The sequence below is a fragment of the Trachemys scripta genome, chromosome 4 (assembly GCF_013100865.1).
Source record: "Trachemys scripta elegans isolate TJP31775 chromosome 4, CAS_Tse_1.0, whole genome shotgun sequence".
In the NCBI taxonomy this organism is placed as follows: domain Eukaryota; kingdom Metazoa; phylum Chordata; order Testudines; family Emydidae; genus Trachemys; species Trachemys scripta.
Window position 1 is genome coordinate 109,035,415 of NC_048301.1, and position 25,511 is coordinate 109,060,925.

The window sequence follows — 25,511 nt, forward strand, 5'->3', positions numbered from 1 at the left end:
GAGGACACTAAATGACGTCATGAGCACAAACTTGAGACATCACTGAAGCAATCACTCAGAGTGAATAAACTGATACTGAAGAGAAAGCTTCATTACATTTCAGCAATGGGAAGGAAAATACAGAAAATGTGCATAGCTCATCCATGAGATTGGCTCTATAGCCACCTTTCTCTTCTGGAAGCTGGGTCCAATACCACCCACATCACATGAAATGAGCTAAGGCTCACTGGCACTTATCTCCCATCCATCACCTCCCGTGCTACTCTTATAGGCGTGAACTCAGTACTTGTTTTGGCACTTGAGTGCCGATGAATCAAAATACCTTGCATGGATATACAAACATTAGTTCCCACCAATCATGAGCAGGAATGTTACATTTTCAAAACTCTTTAAACACATCAGCTAATTAGCTAGAGAACCAAAAATAGCAAAGTTCTAGGAAGGAAGCTAAGGGACCAGCAGAATGAAGGAAGAGGTTATGGGCCAAGGGAAAACAGAAAGTGTGTTATATGACCTTTGAGTGCAACTACTGTTTGTACAGCCAGAGGTTCTGAGAGAGGGGTGAGTGGAAACTCCCCTGTATTGGGGTGCTGAAGAGGTAGCTTAGACCCTTGAGAACAAAAGTCTGCAGAGAACAGCTTGGAGCCATTGTTTATTTGGATTTTCTTTTACCCCAGAAGGGGTAAAGCATTTGCCTTGGAAGGTGCAAAACCAGCAAGGAGCAATCGAGGCCATGACACTTGATAGTGGAAAAGTAAGCTACAGGCACAAACCCACTTCATTCTTTGCAGTTCGCATTTAAAGTCCTGTATTGTCCCCTTCATTTCCCCAGTAACAGGGTTAGGCAAGATGGGCTGATTGGTTTGTTGTGCCTCTAGTTTCCATGACTTTGTCAAAGAGAAGGAAACAATACACCTACATTTTCAGAAGTGACTAATGCCTTTTAGGTGCCCAGCTTGAGATAAGGAAGATAATTTTCAGAAAGCACTAATCACCCTCCCTCTGGATATCAGGCCCCTTTACAGGGTCTCAAGTTGGGCACCAATGTCACTTTTCCCTTTTAGAAAATATAGTCCAATAGTTTGACAGAATATAGGGTTAGAAAAGAAATCAAACAAAACTAGCTTCTAGGCAGCTATTCACTAAGTCCCTGGTGATGAGCATCTCTAGGAATATTGATGTTTTCTGCTGTTACTTTGTTTCACTTAAAAAAACAAACCCCAAACAGATTTTCTTCATGTGGGAGGCTCTATCTCCCAAAACGTCACAACACTTTATTTTTCTCCTTTGTAAAAGAGTCACCAATCATACTCCCATATTGATTACCCATCTGGTGCGCTGGAGGAAGGTTCCCAAATGTTTAATCAGCAGCCTGCAACTCCAGACAGTATGAGGCTGACCAACAGTATATCTGGAGGGTGTGTTGTTGGAGAGAGCTTTGCCAACCAACAAGCATTAAAAAGCACTGAAGTTTCTGTGCTGTGTTTATGGGATGCAACACTGCTCCCAGAAAGCTTTGTTTCTTTGTTAACAAGCAATTAACCCTAGCATGGGATATCTAGTGTTCATACTTAACGCTGTGCACAGGGCTTCTATCTTACTGCAATGAAAAAGAAAGGGTTACACTCCGGCTTGTGTATTTATTGCCTGGGGCTGTCACTTGCCCTGTATCTGTTTTACTCGCTCCACTAGTAGTTAGGGCAAATTTTGAAAGATCCTTTATGCAAGCTATAGTCTGCTTGTGGTCTCTGTGCTGAATACTCACTGAAGTCATCCAGGTTGGTATACGGCCTTATGAATACAAGTGAAGAAGCCCAGGCACTGGGACCCGGTCTCAGCAGATCTTAAGCAACAGCATATTCTGTTCTTGTGGCAGAGACAGTGTTTGGCAACAGTGACGCTTCATAGCCTGGATAACTACACAATGGCAGCAGCATGGTTTTGATCTTTGAGAAATTAGCATTACTTATTAAATCATGATGTTTGATGGATGGTCCAGATTACCGTGGCAGTATCCAGAAGTTAGTTTTGAATCTAAACTGGGCTCAATCACATGGGAAAAAAATACATAAGACTCAAATGCTGTCTGAGTACACTGGTGTAAATTGAAATGAATGGTATTACTTTGGATGTACACAAGTAAAACTGAGCAGAACTTGGGTCCTCCTGCTTTTTTCCACATATTTCTCAAATACTTTACCTAATTATTTACAAGGTGGTCAAACAAACGTGCTCAGATCTTGATCATAAAGATGTTGGGTATAAAACTATATTTTAAAAATTAATTCCCAATTCTCATTGCCTGATGGTTTTGCACCTGTAACTCCACTGACCTCAGCTCAGACTTGAGTCCTAAATTATTGGGATTTAAGTCATGTTTATTCAAATAACTATATAAATCTATGTAGTGCACCAAGTCCTAATATATAAGTCCTTCCCTGCTCTTTGCAGGCCATATAACCTCACCCATCACTCCTGTAATAGATCCATAACCTCTGGCTGAGTTACTGCAGTCCTCAAACCATGGTTTAAAGACTTCAAGTTACAGTTAATCCACCATTTATACTAATTTAAACCTACAAGTGACCCATCCTTCAGAGGAAGATAAAAAAACCCCAGGGTCTCTGCCAGTCTGACCTGGGGGAAAATTCCTTCTTAACCCCAAATATGGTGATTGGTTAGATCCTGAACACGTGGGCAAGGCCCACCAGCCAGACACCTGAGAAAGAAGTATAGTAACTCAGAGCCCTCCCCATCTAGTGTCTCATCAGGAGACATTTCCTGCTAGCAGTCACAGATCAGCTACATGTCATTATAGTCAGTCTCTTCATACCATCCCCTCCATAAACTTATCAAGCTCAGTCTTGAAGCCAATTAGGCTTTTTGCCCCCACTGCTCCCCTGGGAAGGCTGTTCCAGAGCTGCACTCCTCTGATGCTTAGAAACCTTTGTCTAATTTCAAGCCTAAACTTGTTGATGGTAAATTTATATCCATTTGTTCTCATGTCCACATTGGCGCTTAACTTAACTCCTCTTCTTCCCTGGTACTAACACTTTCCTGTCTCTTCTGGAAATACCTTGCCTGATGCATCCTAGGATTGCATTAGCCTTTTTCACAGCCGCATCACATTGGCATCTCATAGTCATCCTGTGGTCAACCAGTACACCTAGGTCTTTCTCCTCCTCTGTCACTTCCAACTGATAAGACCCCAGCTTATAGCAAAAATTCTTGTTATTAATCCCTAAGTGCATGACCTTGCACTTTGTGCTATTAAATTTCATCCCATTTCTATTACTCTGGTTTTCAATATTGTCCAGATCTTCTTGTATGATATTCCAGTCCTCCTCCATATTGGCAATGCCACCAACTTTGTTCCAGCCACAAATTTTACTTTTTGTGCCAAGGTCATTAATAAAAATGTTAAATAAGATCGGTCCCAAGACTGATCCCTGTGGAACTCCACTAGAAACCTTCCTCCAGCCTGACAGTTCACCTTTCAGTATGACCCATTATAGTTTCCTCTCTAACCAGTTCCTTACTCACCTTTCAGTTCTCATACTAATCCCCCATCTTCTCCAATTGAACTAATAATTTCCCATGTTGAACTGTATCAAATGCCTTACTGCAATCCAGGTAGATTCCAGGTATATGTTCTCTGTCCTGGTGCCAGTGGATGTGTCTCTACATCACAAGAGGAATTGCCAAAGCTGATCTCTTCATTGGCAATCTGAACAGAGCAGTCAAGGACTGAATAAGAGTAAATGACCTAACATCTCACCCTAGAGGTGGGATTGGCCATTGCTTGGCACCAAGTGTTGTCATTCATAGTTAAAAATATAACCCGATAAATTCCACATTTTGGGGGTCTCTATCCTGTGTTTGTTAATATCTAAAATCTGGCCATTTATGTGCATATTTAACACATCCATCTGAGTTGCCGAGGTTCCCACCTGAAACACCATGTTTCTTTATTACAGGGTAAGTACTCAAAATGACCATGGCACAAATAATATCACTGTCTATCCTGCTTAGAAATGTCATCACATTTTCTAGGGTTTTTCCTCCCTACACTGAAGAAAGAACTCGATGATTTATGTGAAGAGTGCTAAGGATTTTCACACTTGAGAAAGAAACAAAATCACCCTTCAGGGGTGACTTCATCTATACTATCTTCATTGCCTGATGAAATTCCTCTCCAATAGGGGATCAGCCAGGGACTCCAGATCACCAGCTGCTGGATGTGATTCTGTTTCTGGCTAAATTGTTTTTCCTCCTGTGAAGTAGGATAGAGAGTATAGAGCTATACAGGATGATAGAGAGGCCCAAACTGAGTTTGGGGGTCTCATTGTGCTAGGTGCTGTACAAACTCCTACTAAGTGACCATCCCGTCCCTAAACAGACAAAGGGAGGGAGAAATGAACTGTGGCAGGGCCACAATTGCTAGGGTCCCCAGTCCAGAGCCTTAACCACAAGGCCATCCTTCTATGCAAGCTACGCGTGGTGTTTTCACAAAGATGGGGACTGTGGGGGTGGAGAGAGTAGAGATAGAAGATAAACTCCATTAAGGCTCTTGCTATTGCTTATATGGTTTTTCCCCCTGAGGATGCTGTTCTCCATCTATGTATGTGCATGGCCCATTGCCCAACCAATGACTGATCTCTATTGGGTCCACTAGAGAAAGACGTGCTGAGAACCGGTCTCCCATATGGCACTTTAATTAGTTCTGCTGGCTTTTCTGTCAATAACCACTAAGGAACAGGAATACAAACATAATGCCGGAGCCAGGATCTCTCATACAATAGTCCCCTATATACTCCTAATTCCCCCATAGGTGATTACACTCTACTGATTAGGAAAGGAAGGCAATAATTATTCTTGAACGAAAAAACAAACCAACCAAACAAAAGACTGGCACTTATACAATGCTCTTCATCTTCAAAGTGCTTTACATAATTAACTATATTGGGATTTGCTGTTGCTGCATCACTGCAACAGCCTGTTACTAAGTATTTGTGAAGGATACGCATGAGAAGCAATTAGACAGAGTGCTAAAAACTGCTCTGGGAGAGCTCTTTATTGTCCGCCCTACTGCCCAGCACTGAGACTTGTGCACGTTTAAAAACTATAGCACAGACACAATCTCACAGTTACCATGCTAGCAAGTGAGAGATTTAACACTGTTGTGTCTTGCTGTGCAATTTTCCTATTATCTTGTGTGCTCTTTCCTGAAATATAATAACTAATAAACCTTTTATGTGAAGATCTCCAGACTCTCCAAACATTAGTAGATCTTAAGGCCAGAAGGAACCATTCTGATCATCTAATCTGACCTCCTGCATAACACAGGCCATAGAATTTCACCCAGTGATTCCTGCATCAAGCCCATCCCTACTAGTTAAGCTAGAACAGCCCTTTTAGAAAAACATCTGGCCTTGTTTTAAAGATTTCAAGTGATGGAGAATAAACCATTTCCCTAGGTAAGTTGTTCCCATTGTTAATTACCTTCACTGTTAAAAATTACTACTAGTCTGATTTGCCTAGCTACAGTTTCCAGTCATTGCATCTCAGTATTTACCTTTGTCTGGTAGATTTAAGAGTCCTCTACTTTCAGAAACCTTCTCCCCATGTAGCCTCTTAAAGACAAGTTACCTCTTAACCATCTCTTTGTTAAGCTAAATTGATTGAGCTTCTTTAGTCTCACTGTAAAACAGGTTTTCCAGGCTTCTAACATCCTTGTAGCTCTTTTCTGAACTCTCTCCAATTTGTCAGCATATTTTTTTAAAGAGTGAACAACAGAACTGGACATAGTATTAAGCCTCAAAACACCTATTTTAGATGGAGAAGTAGAGGACAGATTATGGGCTCCCAAAGATCACATAACAACCCAGAAATCTTGACTGCTTGGTGCCCTGCATAATACTAAGAAACAGGACTCATTCTCCTAGCCTTGACACCCAGCACTTCCTGAAACATCACTGCAGCCAGTTTAACTTTTACCAGAAAAATACATAGCAAGGTTTGCTTACATTTTACTCATTATTTTTAGATTAATTAAGCAGAGTCGATATTCTAATACCTCTCAAAATAAAAAATATTAAAACCTTTAATTTATACAGTAGAACCTCAGAGTTACAAACACCTTGGAAATGGAGGTTGTTCGTAACTCTGAAACTTTCATAACTCTGAACAAGACATTGTGGTTGTTCTTTCAAAAGTTTACAATGGAACACTGACTTAATACAGCTTTGAAACTTAACTAGGCAGAAGAAAAATGCTGCTTTCCTTTTATTTTTTTAGTAGTTTATGTTTAACATAATACTGTACTGTATTTGTTTTTTTCTTTGTTTCTTTCTTTCTTTTTTTTTGGTTGCTCCTGATGCCTGATTGTGTATTGCCAGTTCCAAATGAGGTGTGTGGTTGCCTGGTCAGTCGTAACTTTGGTGTTCAGAACTCTCAGGTTCTACTGTATTTCATACAGTCTAGTCTGCCTACTGAATGTTGCTGGCAACTGAAGATAAATTTACCTTATGAGCATTTAATACCCAGTCTTTATTTGGTCATTACAGAGTCTCAAAGTGAAATGATAGTAGACATGTAGCACGGAAACCTTTGTAGCTGTAACAGGACGACCTTCCCACATTCAATTCTTGGCATCAGGGAAGAGAAAACTAAAGACATATTCAGGGAAAAATCACACTGGCAAGAAAATCAATTTCTATTTTTTCCATATCTGTTGTTTCTTGGTAGTATTTTTTTTTCCAATCACAAGTCAGTGAACTGTTTGCAACCAAACATTTTATTCTCAGCAATAGAGTGAAATGATATTTATTTTCTGTATGTGCTGTTACCACCAGGAAAAATGAACAGCAAATGAAATGGTTACTGCAATGAAACCTGCTCTATTGTATTTTTTTTTAAAGATGAGTGGCTTCAAAGTTCCACAACATTCCAACTTGAAATTGTATATGACATTTAGTAATATAGATATTCATGATCTAGGTACTGTGATTGCAGGCAGCAAACTTTTAGAAATTGCACATACTCAACTTTGATTTTTATCTCTTCTACCTTTCCTCCTCAGAATGTGGATGAGAATTGTAGTGCTCATGAAAGCCAGAGATATAAAGCACTGGCTAAATGAGAGACTGTTTGCTGGAGTTGTTCTACCCTTTTTCACACACAGTTCAGCCAAGGCCAATCCATAGCACTCATGACTATCCCACTCCTGAGATGCTCTGTCAATGCACCTGGATCCTAATTTGTATCATCCTCTGGTGTCTAGAACTCGGTCCCTATGCAACATTGACAACACACTTTAACTCTAACCTGTGCATCCTCTGGTATCCCAGTTCTGGGCCCTGCCAATGATCCTTAATTGTTCTAGTACTAGAGGTCCTTCCTGAACAGTGTACCATATGTTATGACTTGTGTTGTATAGGGTGACCCATCTGTGAGTCTAGACTGGGACCAAACCAAAAGGCATAATTCAAGATTTCAACCCAGATTCTACCAAGGGAAGTCAAGGATGAAGAGGATGATTTATCACAGGGTAGTCTGGTTGGATAGCAAAAGGAAAAAAAATGTGATAGCCCATCTGTCAGTTTGGATAGCTTACATAATTGTGGGGGATATCCTTGGAGTTGGTGCTCCCCTTTGGCCACTCAGAGAGTGCTGCAGTAAAGTACAGCAGCCACATGGGGGAGGGGAGGCTAGTCACACCTATCTCCTGGCCAGCTTCTCTGGAGGACAATTTAGGGGAGAGCTACATGAGAGAGTGGGGAAGAAAAGCAGGGCAGAACAATGGCTGTGCTCATCCACCAATCTACCTTTTTTGCACAACGATCCAGCTCTGGCATGAGTGACTTTGGAAGAAATGGGGTCAGGGCCCTTCCATGATGAAGAAATGGCCATAGTGTTGCTGCTAAAGGGGAAATGAACTTAAGAATAAAAAGGGGGTCCCACCCTCTGGAAAATGACTGCAAATCCTTCCTAGTTCCTCTTGGAGAAGCAGAAGCGAATTACCTTTCATGTGCCGCTCCTCTGTACTATTATACATTGGGTTAAACCTTGTTATGGGTTGAGTTCAAACCTCATTGGAACTGATGCAAACATGCTCTTCATGTAAGATAATTGGAAGAGTCTGTTAAGAGGCCACACTCAAAACAAGGCATAATGGAGTCCGCACAGAAACTAGCACTGTGTGGGTGAGGGTATCCACTGGATATTGTGACCAGGTGGGTGGGTTTGTCTGTGGGTGTAGAAAAGTCTAGCTGGGGGGGGAGGGTCAGGGACGATGCAACCATTTAGGCAACCTAGGCCGTCGCCTAGGGCACTAGGATTTGGGGGCACCATTTTCTTTGGCAGCAACCGCAGTGGTCGGATCTTCGGCTGCCCCGGTCGCCGCTGGCATTTAGGCGGAGGGAGCTAGGGCAGTGGAGCGCAGGGAGGGTTGCCTGCAGCAAGGGGGGGGGCGGCACGCAGGGGAACTCCCCGCCCCGCCTCCTCCCCGAGCACGCTGTGGCTGTTTCACTTCTCCCGCCTCCCAGGCTTGTGGCGCCAATCAGCTTAGGCGCCACAAGCCTGGGAGGCGGGAGAAGTGAAGCAGCGATGGCGTGCTCGGGGAGGAGGCGGGGCAGGGGTGAGCTGGGGCGGGGGTGTGTGTGTGTGCCTTAGGTGGGGGGGGAGCTGCCGCAGGGGGAGCACCTCAGGGCGGAGGAGGGGAGCTGCCGCCGGGGGGGGGCTCTTCAGGGCGGGGGCTCGGGGACGGGGACGGGGCGCAAGGTGGAAGTTTCGCCTAGGGCGCGAAACATCCTTCCACCGGCCCAGGGGAGGGTCAGACAAGAAATAAAGAGAGACATGGTATCGTTGGTAGCACATGAATATGTAATCCCAGAAGAGACCTCTGAAGAGACCAGAAATAAATTAAGAGGAAAAACAAAACAAAAAATCTTTAGACTTACATCTGTTTGAATGATGCTCCATGCATTAGTTAGGCCAATATTTCCATCTGTCCCATACAAATGAAGCCCTTTTTTCAGATCCTGCTGAGCATACTTATCAATCTGAAAACAGAACAAATAACACTGCATATAAGTGCACTGAAAATTAAAATGTTCAGAGTGCCACCTCTCAGATGAGCTCCCCTGGGAAGCCAGGGTGACAGTGATATAGCAAGTGGGTGGGGAAGCTTCACACTGGGAATTAATCACCTAATGTTACTCAGTATTTGAGTGGCTTAGAGAACTAACTGGTTCCTGCCTCTCTCTATAACAGTTGTTAAGTGGATACCTAACAGGGCAGTCGGTTTGATGGTCTATCCTTTCTTCTGTGACAGACCCTCCTACCACAGGATCCATCTTCCTTCCCTCTCTCTCAGCTAACCCTAAGGTAAACAGGTCTGGACTAGTTCTAGTTACTCTTCAGAGGAGGCCTAGAAGTGATAACATCAACCCTCTAACACATACACATTTCTCTCTCTAGCTGGCTATTTGTTCTCTATAGAAAAAATATTTCTGAGCCTCTCTTGTATCCTCCCTATGGTGTCAGCACAAGCACCTGTCTCATATTCCCATGCTCCAGCTTTTTCTTTATAGCAGCTGTGGGGCTGACAGAGAGGGATGCAGGAGCCTGGGGAGGAGTAGGGAATAGCTCTATAATGTAGAAAGATTATCGACACTCAGGGGACTGAGATACAGTTTGCGAAGTGGAGGTGCTCTTGAATAGATGCATTCATATTGACGTAGTACAAGTGAAAGGTTCTGATTAATGGTCCTTCCAGCTGAAGTTGGCTGTTTATCCATAGGATAGATATAGCACAATGAGTGCACAGTTATACTCTGCCCCACCAGTCTGCTTTAATCCTACCTGAGAAGGGGGAACAGCTGGTCAGAGCCTCTAGTTAGTCACTCCCTAACTGCCTTGCTGAGACTCTCAACAAGAACATGAATGCAAAAATCAAACACTGCATTTGCAGTGTCAACTAATGTAGAGTGTCATAGTCAATACAGGACAAAGGAAGTACAATCCATGACCCTTAGAGGTTCCCCCTCTGGCCCCAGTCATTCTTCCAGTTGAGGGGGACTGGACTGACTGAAGCTAGTTCTTAGTTACCATAGGCTGCAAGGGTTTTCTAGCTCCAGCACACACTGAGGGCCTGATTCTCCACAGCCTTGCAAGGTGGGTAGTCACTTGCACCTGGGCAAAGTGGGTCTAAAATGTTCCCAGAGATGTGAGGGGAGAATTTTGATTTGGTAGCATTGACATCTGTATAACTATATTATATCCCTCCAGAGGGAGGGCTAGCTCAGTGGTATGAGCATTAGCCTACTAAACCCAGGGTTGTGAGTTCAATCCTTGAGGGGACCATTTAGGGATCTGGGGCAAAAATCTGTCTGGGGATTGGTCCTGCTTTGAGCAGGAGGTTGGATTAGATGATCTCCTGAGGTCCCTTCCAACCCTGATATTCTATAAAGCAACAGTAAAACAAATGCATAACATGGAAGGCAGTGTGGAATTGGGCCTCAAAAGTCTAGGACATCCTCCATCAGGAAATCTCCACTGTGCGCAGAGGCTACACTTGGATCTCTTTTCCCTCTCTTCCTCCTCCAATTCTATGAAAACAAACTTAGCTGCACAAGAGGCATATATTAATATGAGCCACTGATAAAAGGCCACAATGATGCTGTGTAGGAGAGAGTCGTATTTGATTACCAACACTGTAATTGCCATGTTAACATTTTATATTATGTGACTATGCACTTCACTATATTTAGCATGTAAGCAGCTTGTGATTTTATTCAGGATCATATAGCTGGTACCCTAGTTACAGGAGAGTTCTGAAGGTGAGCACTGTCAGTAAATTTGGGATTCATTTGGTAAATTAAAGAACATGAATGATAAATCTGCAGGAGCAGGGGATCCTCACCCCTCATTTCAGAATTAGATTAAACTTGGGTTTCAAGTTCTCTGCCTACCCTCCCTCCCTCCCTCCCTCTAATTTATCTAGAACCACTGTTCTGTGAAGGAGAAGCCACCAGATAGAATGGAAACATGTGGCTGATCAGTTGGATTGGTGCTTTATTTAGTATCTTTCGGGGATGATGGGGTCAATGAATTGTTGACAAACTACTTCCCATCTGTATAGTTCACAGTAGTGGGAGGAATGAAAAGGAGAAGGGCTATAATTGAGGGGTAAAGAGTGGGTGGGGAAAGATATCTAGGCAAACAACTTTGTTATCCTGGAGGTGAAAAATGAAGGGATACTTAGGAAATTGATTCTTAGGCTTTACAAATTAATCTTTAAAATTAAGAGACCAATATATCATCCTAAAGTTCAAATCTCCACTAATCTGGGACAAGGGCGCCCAGGTCAAATGAGAGAGCGAGGTGTTTGCCTGAAAGGCAAATGATGTGCTGTTAGAAAGATACAAAATGCCAAGATTCCTTTTCTTCAATCAATTCTGCGTTCGCAAACCATTTGACACACCCGCACAGCGTGATAATCCGTTTTACCAGGACTCAGACACCACCCTAGTAAATCTAACCTTCATGCTCTGTTTCAGATCAATAAATTTTAATAACCCAGTCAGCATTTATAAAGTGCCTGAAAGATCAGAAGCAATATTTTGTTAGTCCAGGTGTGCTTTAACATGCTCTCATTTTATCATAATAGATTGCTTAACCATGCATTCCTGCTCAACATTTTACATGTAACAGATTCACTAATGTGCAACTTGTAGTGGCAAAAAAGAACAGATCCCTCTGAAAGATTACCACTTTTCCCTGGATGGGAGACAAAAAGAGCTGTATGAATCTGCCTGACGTCACAGGGCCACATCCATAGGTGGATTTAACAGCACATTGCCCACTAAGGTTAATGGGCATCATGTGGCTAAATCCCTGTGCACTGCACCAAAAATTAGCCCTGGTCAACCAATTTACCCCTATTGTATGCTATTGATTATTTTCACTATCTGTTGGATTAAGGGGACAGTGCCTGTTTGCTTTTCATTGGCGAAGTAAGCACTTTCTGTAATCTCATTTCTGTGTGTGTCTCTCTCCTTTCGCCTGACACTGTCCAAAAAAAAAATAGAGATACTGTCTTACAGTTCTGTAGATTGGTGACAACTCTAGATAAGTGGTAGGTCAAATGCTGTTAGCTGAGTACACCTATATCAGCATTCTCTTCTTCTGTATGCACAGCTGATTAGGTTGGTGCAACTAATAGTAAGTGTTAGTGACAGACAGCTTAATATGTAATAGGGTTCATTTATAGTGGCTCTGGCCAGTTGCCCATACACTGATATACAACTGCCCTTTCCCCTACCATCTCAGAACAATACCAATGATGTACCTCTAATGCTGCAATTTCCTGCAGCCAGTGGATGCACTGCTAGCCACAGGGACTTCCCTCGCCAGAGCCGTGCCTAGGAGAGCCTAATCTTTGCTCCTTGCGGGCATAGTTTTGACCTGCAGAATCTCTTGGTAGCGGTGATGCATGAGGTAAGGGACCCACTTGACTCCCAGAGTCCAAGTAAATTTGTTATGGAGACAAAGTAGGAAGAAGGCTGCTTCTTCCTGTAAAGTTATTTTTTAGACTAGAACCACATTTGTAGAACAGAATGTAAATTGTGGTCCACCTCTGTCAGGAGAGAGGAGTACTAGGCACATAGTCTTGTTCTCCCTGCCACTTGTGCCTGCAGCAGAGATGTGCAGAAGCCTTGTAGGGGAACAAGGGCTATGTGGCATGCATGGCTGCACTGATTCAAGTCAAGTCTGTTAATTGTTAATAAATAACATCTTGCATTAATTAATGGATTTTATTGCCATGAGCTTGGGGCAGAAGGAGCTGCTGACCTCAGAGCATCTGTTGGATAGCTGTTTCTTTTAACAAAGATAATACTGCTAAGCATGCTAAGAATAATCCTGTGACCACATGCTACCTTGCTTGAGCACTGTAGCCTTCTCTGTGAATTACCTGCCTCTTGGGGTTTGAAGTCATGTTTCCCCCTAAATGTTTAAGGTCTGCTTGGGTTCTAGTCATGTGATTCTTATTGAGTTTGACACAGGGCTTTGTGTAACTAAATCACAATGCCACTCTGAAAGTGTAGGCGGTAGATATTCCCTAGAAGGCACTCATTTTGTGCTAATACCAAGTTCGTTTCCTTCATCAAAATATTTTTAGAACACTAGAACCCGTTTAAAATGTCTGATATCTAAATGAATTGCCTCTTACTTAAATAAAAAATTCACAGTGTACTCAAAACAACCCTGAACTTCTCGTACATTCCTCTTGTTATGCCTTCAGTTTGGGCTGTTCAGGAAGGAACTTACCAAAAACAAATAGCAGAGAGCTCATCCCACCCTGCTGAAAATGTTCCTACCTACCTAGTCTGCCAGCTGTACTTGTTTGTCTCTGTGCTACCAGCTTACTGGGTTTTTAACAATCAGGATAGATGCCTAACACAAATCAAATACTCTGCACCGTGAATCTGCTGTGTTCATCTTTAGGCAGGTCATGTCTTTCATAATGCATGACTCAATTTAATGAGTAGATGCAAAGAAGCATAATAAAATATTGTCTTGCTTGTTGAGAAATTTTAACTAAGACACCTATTGTTAGGAGTGTGGAATACCAGAGGTTTCCTTACCTGAAATGGACAAGATGGGTGACTCTCCCATTACCCTGGAACTAGAATAGAAACAAACTCCCTCTCTTTGGGATTCATCAGACAAAGGATAGGAAACATCAGTTTATCACAGATGGCAAGTTGGAGTGTGAATTACAATAACTACTTTGGCTCCATATCCAGGGGAATCTTACCCATCCATGTCCATCCATAAAGAACGGTTACTTACCTTCTGTAACTGTTGTTCTTCGAGATGTGTTGTTCATGTCCATTACACATTAGGTGTGCGCGCGCCGCGTACACGCACGTCGGAAACTTTTCCCCTTAGCGGCTCCCGTCAGGTCGGCAGGCCCCCCCACCAGAGCGGCGCCCCGCTCTAGGGTATATATATCCCTGCAGACCCGACCCCTTCGGTTCCTTCTTGCCGGAGACTCCGTCAGAGGGGAAGGAGGGTGGGAAGTGTAATGGACGTGAACAACACATCTCGAAGAACAACAGTTACAGAAGGTAAGTAACCGTTCTTTCTTCTTCGAGTGATTGTTCACGTCCATTACACATTAGGTGATTCCCAAGCTTACCATTGGAGGTGGTACAAGGAGTCAAGGTCCGTATGCACGGACGACCAGGTGGCCGCTTTACAGATGTCCTGGATAGGAACCTGTGTCAAGAAGGCCGTCGAGGACGCTTGGGCCCTAGTCGAGTGAGCCCGGAACTCTGGGGCCGGAACATTGGCGAGCTCATAACACGTGCGTATACAATGCACAATCCATGCTGACAAGCGTTGTGTTGAGATAGGCAGGCCTCTCATACGTTCCGCAACGGCAATAAACAGCTGAGGTGTTCTGCGGAACGACCTGGTCCTCTCCAGATAGAACGCCAATGCCCTCCGAACATCGAGGGTATGGAGGCTGCGGTGGCAAGGGTCCGTATGGGGTTTTGGGAAGAACACCGGTAGACAAATGTCCTGCCCCATGTGAAACTGCGAGACCACTTTTGGGAGGAATTTGGGGTGCGGCCTCAGTTGCACCTTATCCGTATGAAAAACCGTGTAAGGGGGTTCTGAAGTGAGGGCCCTCAATTCCGATACCCTCCTGGCCGATGTGATGGCCACGAGAAAGGCCACCTTCCACGAGAGGTGCATGAGGGAGCAAGTGGCTAGGGGTTCAAAGGGAGGCCCCATGAGCTTAGTTAGGACTAGGTTCAGACTCCACGCAGGGACCGGTGGGCGCGAGTAGGGAAACACCCTCTCCAGCCCCTTGAGGAATCGGGCTACTGTGGGGTTGGAGAACACTGACATTCCCAACTCCCCCGGGTGGAACGCCGATATGGCAGCCAAATGCACTTTAATCGAGGCGGGGGCGAGCCCCTGATGCTTGAGGTGCAGTAAGTAGTCCAGGATCAATGGAACTGAGGCCTGCAGAGGCTGTATGTGCTGAGGCTCGCACCAGTTGGAGAACCTCTTCCATTTGGCCAGGTAGGTTGCTCTTATGGAGGGCTTCCTACTACCAAGGAGAATTTGTTGAACCTGGTGAGAGCACCTGTGTTCCGCATCGTTCAGCCAGAGAGATACCATGCCGTGAGATGTAGCAACGATAGGCTCGGGTGGAGCAGGCGACCCCTGTCCTGTGTGACTAGGTCGCGATGGAGCGGGAGGGTAATTGGGTCGGCTATGGACAATTCCAGCAGGGTCGTGAACCAATACTGTCGTGGCCACGCCGGGGCGATGAAGATAATTGTCGCCTTGTCCCTGCGGGTCTTGAGGAGGACCTTGTGGATGAGCGGGAACGGAGGGAAGGCATACCTCAGGCTCCCTCCCCACGGAATCGCGAAGGCATCTGCCAACGATCCCGGGCTGAGGTTCTGAAAAGAGCAAAACTGAGGGCATTGTCTGTTGTCCTTGGTGGTGAAAAGATCCACCCGGGGAAAGCCCCACCTCCGGAAGATTGAATGCAGGACGTCCTGCCTCAAAGCCCATTCGTGCATGTGGTAGGATCGGCTGAGGCGGTCCGCTAACCTGTTTTGGAAACCTGGGAGATACGCTGCAATAAGATGGACCGCATGGGCTATACAGAAGTCCCATAAATGGAGTGCCTCGCGACAGAGAAATGGGACAGGCGGTCCTTGAAACGTAGAGGTGGATCCGGCATGGGATGTTCCTCCCCCTTATGCCTTCCTGTATCCTCTGAGGCTACGCTGTCCTCGAGCATAACTTCAAAAGCCTGGTTTATTCCCTGGCTGCGGCTTGCCCTGGCCGTGACCTTGGCCTTGGTTAGGCGTATTGTTATGTCTTCGCCTGTTATCCCTGCCACAACGGCGGTACGGTTCGTGCCAAGGGCGAGGGTGGTACTGCCTCTGTGGTGGTTGAGGCTTAAAGGGCTTGCGCTGTGTCACCGGGGTATGCATTCCTAACGACTTTAGGGTCGCTCGCGAGTCCTTGAGGCTATGTAGCCTGGCGTCCGTTTGGTCTGAGAACAAGCCCGAACCTTCAAACGGGAGGTCCTGCAGGGTGGTCTGCACCTCTGGTGGAAGGCCTGAAGCCTGTAACCATGCCGAACGCCTCATCACTACCCCTGACGCGATTGTCCTAGCCGCTACATCAGCTGAGTCGAGGGAGGCCTGCAATGAAGTTTTGGCCACCGCCATCCCCTCGTCCACTACGGCCGTGAACTCTGGATGTGCGTCCGGAGGTAGGGATTCTTTGAACTTGGAGACTGATGCCCAAGAATTAAAATTGTGCCTATTTAGAATCGCCTGCTGATTAGCGATCCTCAGTTGGAGGCCCCCAGACGAATAGACTTTCCTCCCGAATTAGTCCAAGCGTTTCACCTCCTTGCCCTTGGGCGCAGGGGCTTGCTGGCCACGACGCTCTCGTTCGTTGACCGCAGAGACTACCAGTGAACAAGGAGACGGGTACAAAAAGAGGAAGTCAAACCCTCTAGATGGGGCGAAGTATTTTCTCTCCACGCCTCTTGCAGTTGGTGCACTGGAGGCAGGCGTTTGCCATATCGTCTTATAGTTAGACTGGACTGTCCGTATAATCGGGAGAGCGACTCTGGAGGAGCCCTCCGGGCTCAGGATGTCGACCATGGGGTCCTCCTGCTCTACAGTCTCCTCTGCTTGCAAGCCCAGATTGAGGGCTACCCGGCGAAGCAGGTCCTGGTGCGCCCGATGATCAATCGGGGGAGGGCCAGACACTGTCGTGCCCGCCACTGCCTCGTCCGGCGAGAAGGAAGAGGTCGGGGCCTTTTGCCCATCCTCACCTTCCTGCAACCCGTCATCAACTGGTTGTTCCTCTGGGGCCTGTCCCACGGTGTGGGACTGGGACAGTACCGTGCTCGGTGCCGAGTCCACTCCCTCCCGCTCCTGCGGTCTAGAGATCGTTGCCTCCTTGTGAGAGGGGGACGGTACCACGGAGAGCGGGATCGGTACCCTGATGGCCCAGATCTCGAGGCCCTAGATGGGGGCCCTTGCTGGTGGTAGGCCCAGGGTGTCCAGAATGGCCATTGGCCTGGTTGGCCCCATTGGGGATGACCAGAGGCTTCGTAGTCTCTACTAGCCTGTGCCCTATGGGCATACCCGCCGTACCGGCCCAAGTCAGTCTCCGACACCACGGACGGTGATAGGTGCCGGTCCGGGTTTGGGGAGTAGTGTCTCCGTGACCAGGACCTGGAGTAGCGTCTCGCCGACCTGGACCTGGATCGGTACCGGTGACCACGGGACCAGGAATGACTACGGGTGGTCGGTCTCGGGGAACGTGTAGCCGACGCATCCCGGTGCCGACTCGCGTATGGCTGCTGAGTCGGTGCCGACCGCTTACTGAGGCCCGACGGCTGTGGCGCTTTCTGCGCAGAGGGCAACCGGGAGTCCACCGAGGCCGAACTCGACTGGGACCGGTGCCGTGAACGGTGCCGAGATGGGGACCGTGATGGGAGCACCATTGCCGGCTTGCCTCTGGGTGGCAGTCTCGGCGGAGCGTCCTTAGTTTGTGGAGGGCCCTCAACGGACAATGCAATCAGGTCTTTTGCTGCCTCAAATGTGTCCGGAGTGGAGGGCTGTTCCAAGAGCTCCTCCAGCCCTTCTTCCTCACTCGATGCTAACATGGCTTGTCTGTTTGGTATGGACCAGGTAAATCTATTTTAAAACAGTGTTAGAGAACCACTTGCTAGAGCGGCATATTAGGATCTTCTCTAAGGTCAGATCCTGTCTCACTGAAATTAATGTGACTTTTCCCCCAGGAAGACCTGGAGCGTGTCCACCTCCTGCTATGGCATGAGGTGTGAGACTGGCAATGCCCCATGGAAGAGCCTTGCATCTCCACTTCTTGCTCCAGATGAGATAACACAAGGTACTGGTAGCTCTCCACGGACTAAAGAGGGTGAACCAATATGCTGCATTTGTTTGCACAGCAATCAGCTAGTCCTAGGCTTTACAGTAATCGGAAGTTGATAAAATGTAGTTATAATGGTGCTAAAGAGCCTTAAAGTCTGATTCAAACCCCATCAGAGGGGTTTAGATTAAGCCCTTAGACACAGATTAAAGGTATTTAAGCACTGCACTTCTCAGCACTGCAAGCCTAAGTGATTTAGGGGCCTTAAATTTGGGCCTTAGTGCTTTGCAATCACAATTCTGGCATTGGTTAGGTATGTGGAGTATGACTGCATCAGGCCCTCGTACCTCATTCTGTCATCCCATATGTTGAGCTGTATGATGGCTTGGTGAACTGCCCCATGCATCTCCATGGGGTGTTCACTCCAAGACCCATTGCTCTGGGAGGCTACATCAATACCATGCCCACAGAGGACTCTGTGGCAGGAGAAGAAAGCAGAGGACCAAGCCTGCCTACCAGCACTCCCACCCAAGTTGCTATACGCTAACGCTGGGGTGAGTAGCAGGTGGCTCTCTGAGAGGGAGCGGTCTCTGCTGCTACTTTTGGAGGGGAGGACGCCTCCTGTCACCCCCCCCATACTTCTGTCCCTGCCTCTCTGGGAGGGGAGGAGAGTGTCTATTGCCACTTCATGTGTGAGCAGGACCACCAGGGGCTGCATGTGGTGTTCCTAAGTCACCATGTTGTCTTGCTTGTCGTTATGTGAGTCAGTGCTGAAGTCCCTGGAAAAGCTTTTACAGAGAGTCCCCAAGGAGCTTGCCGTCAGCATTCCCCAGGTTTCTAACCTGCGGCTGAATAGAGAATTTTAATTTCAAGCCTCACTGCTCCCTACAGCGTCATGAACAAAATATTGCACCAGCCCCCACAAATTACTGAGATCCCAAACAGCAATTATCAAACTGGACAAAGCTGCTAAGTAAATGTTGGTAAGTAAATGTTCCTGACCTTTCTGGTGATTGCTTCCCTGCCACCTTCCCTCCCCATCAAAGGAGGAGAAGCTGTAAGGAAATGACAATATATCCAATTGTTTCCCACTGGGTGAAACTTTTAATTTCATGCCTTGATAATCATTCTTTACAGCTAGCACGGAGAGGGACACTGAATGTAAACAGAAAGTCCCTAATCTAGAAGGTCATTCATGGGAGCTCTTTTGCCTGCTAGGGAGAGATGTGATTGATTGTACTGATAGGTAAGTCTCCCCTTAAATTGGGCAGGACTTAACCCAGCACCTGGGTTGACTGTAAGGATGAAAATCTGAGGGGTTTATTTTGTGTTGGGGACTGCACCACATTCTGGCTCTTGAAACCCTCCTTATCCCATCTGCCAAAAGAATGAACATCATGTAGGGCCTGATAAAAAGCCCTGTGAGGTCAGTGGGAGGCTTTGCATTAATTTAATTGGATCAGGCTCTTAGGAGCTATTAGAATGTGCTATGGACCACTAGTCATTGCTTACTTGGTATATATGTTAGTAGTATTGGTTTTAACACTGCATTTCCATGGTATGGTTTGTAGGATTCGGGAGGGGGGGAGGGGGAGGAGGAGTGGTTGTTTCTGTTCAAATTTGAGATGTCTCTAGTATTGAGTAGAATTTTGTTTATTGTTTTGGAGTATTCACTGTGTGAATTGCTTTACTTTAGCTCATTCCATAACACTTCCCAGCTAGTCGTACCTTCACGTTTAGAATCATGTTGGCTGGAAAAACGTGCACTGTCAGATTTCTTAATGCTTCCCTAAATTCTAACCGGTTCACTGATATGCTATTAGCACCCAACATTCCTTAGACACCAAGGAAGATTTATGATGACACCTTGGCATTGCTTTATGAATTTCAGGGCAAAGGAGGCAGCAAGAACAGATGATCCTAGAAAAACTTGCAGGGAAAAGAATGGCCTGGTGGTTGAGATGCTAGTTTAACTTGGATCTGTTGAGCCACAATCTCTCAGTTATGCTACAGACTTCCTGATGCATTTGAAGAAGTGGTTTTTTTATCCATGAAAGCTTATGCCCAAATAAATTTGTTAGTCTTTAGGGTGCCACCGGACTCCTCGTTGTTTTTGTGGATACAGACTAACACAGCTACCCCCTGAGACTTCGTGTCTGTTCTTGGAAAGTCACTATTTCTCTGTACCTCCATTCTCTATCTGTAAAATGGGGATTATCATACTTCCTGCTGCAGAGGAGTGTTGCAGATAAGAAACCATAAACCTGCAGAAAGGAGTTTATGACAAACATGTTTTCACAAGTGACTATTTTGATTCAATTTATTACAAGTAAGGATTGATATATTTTGGTTGAAGAGCTTTGTGTATTGTGGCTGGAGTTTTTAAGCTGTTCTGGGAGTTGTATAGACTAAAATCAATATTTTAGAGATATTTTATAACCATTTTCACAAATACTACAGGCTGACTTTATCCAAGAGTGCTACTTTTGTGTGTGTTAATACATATTTATATTAGAAATTATTTAGACTTGGGCAACAACGGTCTAATAACTTAGCCCTTCAAGTAACATGGTTTTCATAAATTATTTTATATAATTTTCCTGGGCACACACATATATATCAACAAATTCATATGCAATATGGGCCATTTGATACCATTACCATTGATACACTCTAAACACTAACAAGCAAACTGTTCATCCACCTTGGATATATGGGCCATGTTCTCAAAATTCATCTATTGCATCCTCCTACTATGAATCAGAGGTTACAGCATTTCTCATCTTATCCTTCATATGTGGTCCAGTGATTACACACATTCTCTCATCCATCATCCACCTATGTGCCAGAGAGGTCAATCTACCTCATACACCTGCCCTATTTGTGCTGGAAATTTCACTGTGCTTTGTCCTGTTCACACTGACAAGTGCAGTCCGAGCCGCGACACTCTAGATACAGTCTTTACTTGGTCAACTGGGCCCCAGAATATCTCATGCATACGGGGTTTTATTTCTGTGCCTCTCCTTACAGAGTAAAGCTGGTACTGCAGATAGTTCTTTGTTAGCCTTCTTTGACCCTGGGCAGCAAGCACAGGAACTGCCAGATTAGATCAGAACTTTGGTCCTAATGGACCACCAGATGTTTCCGAGGAAGGTGCAAGAAACCCAGCAGAAGGCAGATGTAGGTATTCTGCCCACCCCATGAATATTTCACCCCAATAAAGACTGTTTCAGGGTTTAAGGCAAAATTCTATATTTCTTCCATCCCCACCCCCTTTTATTTTTGCATTAATTATGACAATGCTGGATACTGGTATCCATTAAAACATTCAATCCCTCATTAATATTGCAATATTCTTGTGCTCAGTGACATCCTGTGGCAATGGGTTCCACTGTCTACTTATGTATTATGTGGGGAAAGTATTTCCCTTTTATCAATTTTGAATATGGCACCTTTCAGTTTCACTGACTGTCCACTCATTCTTGTGTTGTGAGATGAGGAGAACAGAAGTTATTCTTGCAGCATCTTGTTTCAAATCAGTGTCATCAACAGCATATTATAATTCCATGTTTTACTGCAATAATAGGAAACATCTAAACAATCCTCCCTTAGTTTATTCATTTTCAATTACTGAAAATTGCATCACTACCTCCAAGAGCATATCTGTTTTCTATCAGGTGCAGTGAAGAGCTCTGTAATGGTTTCCTTCATTAAAACAAGGGCAGGAGGAGGGGCATTTAGCAGCAATGACTTTCATTTTTGAACCTTCTTTCATCCACAAGGATCCCAATGTGTCTTACAAACTAATTTACAAACTCTTCACCAGCCTCTGAAATGCAGTTACATCAAGAATAACATATAGTAACTGTTGGTGGAGTTTAGAATTTCCATGATGCTTGAGATGTTGCTCTCAAGGGGAAAGGGTTTGCATATATAATGTGAGTGGAAGCATCTTTGAGCTATCACAGATATTATCAGGCAGATCCTTAATTGGAATAAATTCAAGTAGCTCCACTGAAGTCAGATTTGTACCAGCTGGGAACCTGGTCCTATAAATTCTGTTGGCAAAAGCTGTGATTTTTTTTTTTTTTTTTGTAACTGCACCTCAGTTTTGGATAGGAAGAAGAAAAGAACATTTCCACCAGAGACTGGAGGGTGAATTTAGGTAAGAATGTAATTAATCCCACTGGAGATTAGCCAGGACATTGGGGTCACTCATTTCTCTTTGAAGACAATACCACATGATATTTAATGACTGCAAATGGTTGTTAAATTGGTTTTCCATCATCTCTGAAAGACAGTATACTGTCAGTCACTAGATGAATGCACCTCTGATCCCCTCCTGGTCTCTTTGAGCACAACCGCCTCAGGCCTTGAGCCGTCACCTTTCTCTTGGGGTGGAATCACATGAGTTTCCCACACTGACTGGGCCCTAGGTTGTAGTCTCGCAGTGTAGCACTGGCAATTGTCAAGTACTGTTTTCCCCACATGATTTAATAATCACAGGAATTCCTTATATTTTACATAGGAAGCCCTTTGTTTACATAATGAACCGTATGAGCTACAGCTGTAGAGCTATACTAGTTTACATCAGCTGAGGAGCTGGCCATACATAGTTTTCTAATAAACGCATACACCTTAAATTAGGGGCGGGCAAACTTTGTGGCCTGAGGGCCGCATCGGGTTTTGTAAATTGTATGGAGGGCCGGTTAGGGGAGGGGGTCATGGTCCGGCCCCCACCTCCTATCTACCCCTCTTCCCCGGGACTCCTGCCCCATCCAACCCCCCCGTTCCCTGACGACCCCTCTGGGACCCCTTCCCCATCCACACACCCCTTCTCCCTGTTCCCTGACTGCCCCCGGAACCCTTGCCCCTGATTGCCCCCCCACCACCCCATCCAACCCTCCCTCCTTCCTGACTGCCCCTCCGGGCCACGCCACCACCACCACCATGCAGCTTAAAGCACCGGGTCAGGACCGGCTCTGCAGCTGCACTGTCCCAGGAGCTCACAGCTCCGCCGCCCAGAGCATTGCGCTGGCGGCGGAGGGGGAACAGTAGGGGAGGGGCCGGAGCTAGCCTCTGGGGCCAGGAGCTCGTGGGTTAGGCAGGTTGGTCCTGCGGGCCAGATGTGGCCTGCGGGCTGCAGTTTGCCCACCTCTGCCTTAAATATTTACAGGTGTAGAATTCACCCAGCGTGCAGATTAGATTTTTTTTCCAATCAACATGATAATGGATGCCGGAAAAATATTTGACTTGACATAATTGTAATTAATTTGCTGCTTTGGCCTCTTGCATGTGTAATTGATTTTTTTTAATCTGTCTCTTTTTCTTCATCCCTTTCTCTTAGTCTCTGCAACTGTGGAGTTGTTTGTAATTCATAAGCTGTGAGCCAAGGATAACTGTTCATGGAAGATTTCTGAATGTTTACTACAAATATATAAATAAGATTTTTTAAGAGCGGTCTAGGCCAATTTAAGAACACATATACATACACAATTACACAAAATCAGTTAACTGTGTTTGAAAATTCATTTAATGAGGCAGTTGCACACGGTTACCTGATAGGTATGCACAATTCTAGTAATTTTGTAGAGAAACGAGGGACACACTTGCATACATGGTTGCATCCCTAAACAGACTGAAAATCAGATGTCTAGATTTCTGAACTAATTTTGATGTAAAATATGCGCTGTTCAACCACATTGTATTGGGCTTGATGCATGAATTAATGGGTGAAATTCTATGGCCTTCTATGCAGAAGATTAGACTAGATCACAATGATCATCTTTGGCCTTAATGAAGATACTGTCTAATGTTGTCCTGTACTCTTTGTCACAAAAATGTGATTCTTTTAACCAGTTACCACCAGTAGGAGACTTCAGATCAATTTTAATTTAAGTATGTATCTACAGCAATTAAAATGTTTCTCATCTCTTGGACTTTCAGGATGCCAACTTGAGCAAAACAGGGGTAGTTTGCTATAACCCTTTGAGTTTGTCCTTACATCACCTGGCCTCATTATCCCTTATATCCAGCTGTCTAATGTTCATATATCCAGTTAACTTGTCAAGCTTCCACCGTCTCCAATATACAATTCCTTTTGAAAGGATTCAGAATCTGTGATGCTGCCATTTCAGTCCCAGCCTGTTCTGGTTACTGTTGATGGCAGATAGAATCCAGTTTGATTTAAGGAAGAACAGGAGTACTTGTGGCACCTTAGAGACTAACAAATTTTATTAGAGCATAAGCTTTCGTGGGCTACAGCCCACTTCTTCGGATGCTTATGCTCTAATAAATTTGTTAGTCTCTAAGGTGCCACAAGTACTCCTGTTCTTCTTTTTGCGGATACAGACTAACACGGCTGCTACTCTGAAACCTTTGATTTAAGGCACAATGATGGAACTGAGGTCCTTTTTGGGATCCTCTGTTCCAACGTCTTATTGTAAATCAATTCTGAGGCTTTTTCAGAGTCTAATGCATTGCCTGGCATCTCCAGACCCATTTCCACTGCAAACTGAATCCTAATGTGTATTGGACAATTGTGAATCCTGAAGCACATAGTCAGCGTAAGCTGTTGTTTTGACAGCATAGAAGCGCTTCAGACTGCTCCTTCTGTGGTATCATTTTGTGAAAGAGACATAAGTGTGCAGTGGGGGATATATCTCAATCTTCTTTCTGTAGCCATAGGATGACAGACTCTGGCAGACCTGCTTGTCTCACCACTTTCAGAGGTTGGCTGCATCTAACACCTTGTCTACATGGCAAATTACTGTGTGAAGCCAGTTAGAACATCCAGCTGAACTCTGTGACTTTCACTGCTCAGTAGCAGTGTCCACATGGGATGGTACTGGTAGCAGGCTGGTGCACTGTAAGTATATTCACACCATGGCTTGCTGTGCAGTAACTTGCCATGTAGACAAAGTCCTGAGCGTATGGACCATGCAATCCTTTAAAAGGCCATTAAAGCCATTATTGGGATTAACCAATGTATTTACTAGTATCAGTTTGTACCTTTTGGGGTAATGGATTTTCAAAAACTGGCTTCCTTTTCTGTGGCCTCAACTGTTTGACAGGTAGGGATCTAGGTACCTGATATGTAAGCACAGGAAGGTGCTTCTGTCCAAGTGACAATGACGGAACCAACAATTATTTTGGAGCACAAAAATATTGGCCCAGTAACAGCTGGGCTGACAACCATGCCTTTCGATTTCACGTTAGCCTTTTTAATATAAAAGACACTGCAGCTACTTGGTTCTTTTCAGTTCAACCATCTTCTCGTTCGCTTTTTTTTCTGATTCAGGTGAAAATGGCTTTTATCAGTGTAAGGCCTCTGGGTACAGAGCTTTTCTATGCTAGGAACTTCAAAGGTGGAAATCTCTCCCTGAAATCACTCCAGATGGTCACACGTCAGCTCTACTGACTAAGTATCTGTCCTGTTTGGTTCTCAGCATAGCCTTAGTAGCAAAGAATGAGGTATATTGTAAATCACTTGCATGGTACAAAAGGCACAATATAAACGTGGTATTGTCCTGTGCGTAGCAATGTGTGATCCCAAC

General features: G+C 45.0%; 1 protein-coding gene across 6 annotated transcripts in view; it reads right to left on the bottom strand.

Moving 5' to 3' along the window:
* Positions 1-25,511, bottom strand: part of TSPAN4 (tetraspanin 4) — a 491,871-nt gene that overhangs the window by 15,418 nt on the left and 450,942 nt on the right. For all 6 annotated transcript variants that reach the window (XM_034770346.1, XM_034770343.1, XM_034770344.1 and 3 more), the window contains one exon: positions 8,961-9,062. In XM_034770346.1, the coding sequence (XP_034626237.1) occupies positions 8,961-9,062 (102 nt within the window). The remainder of the gene's footprint in view (positions 1-8,960; positions 9,063-25,511) is intronic.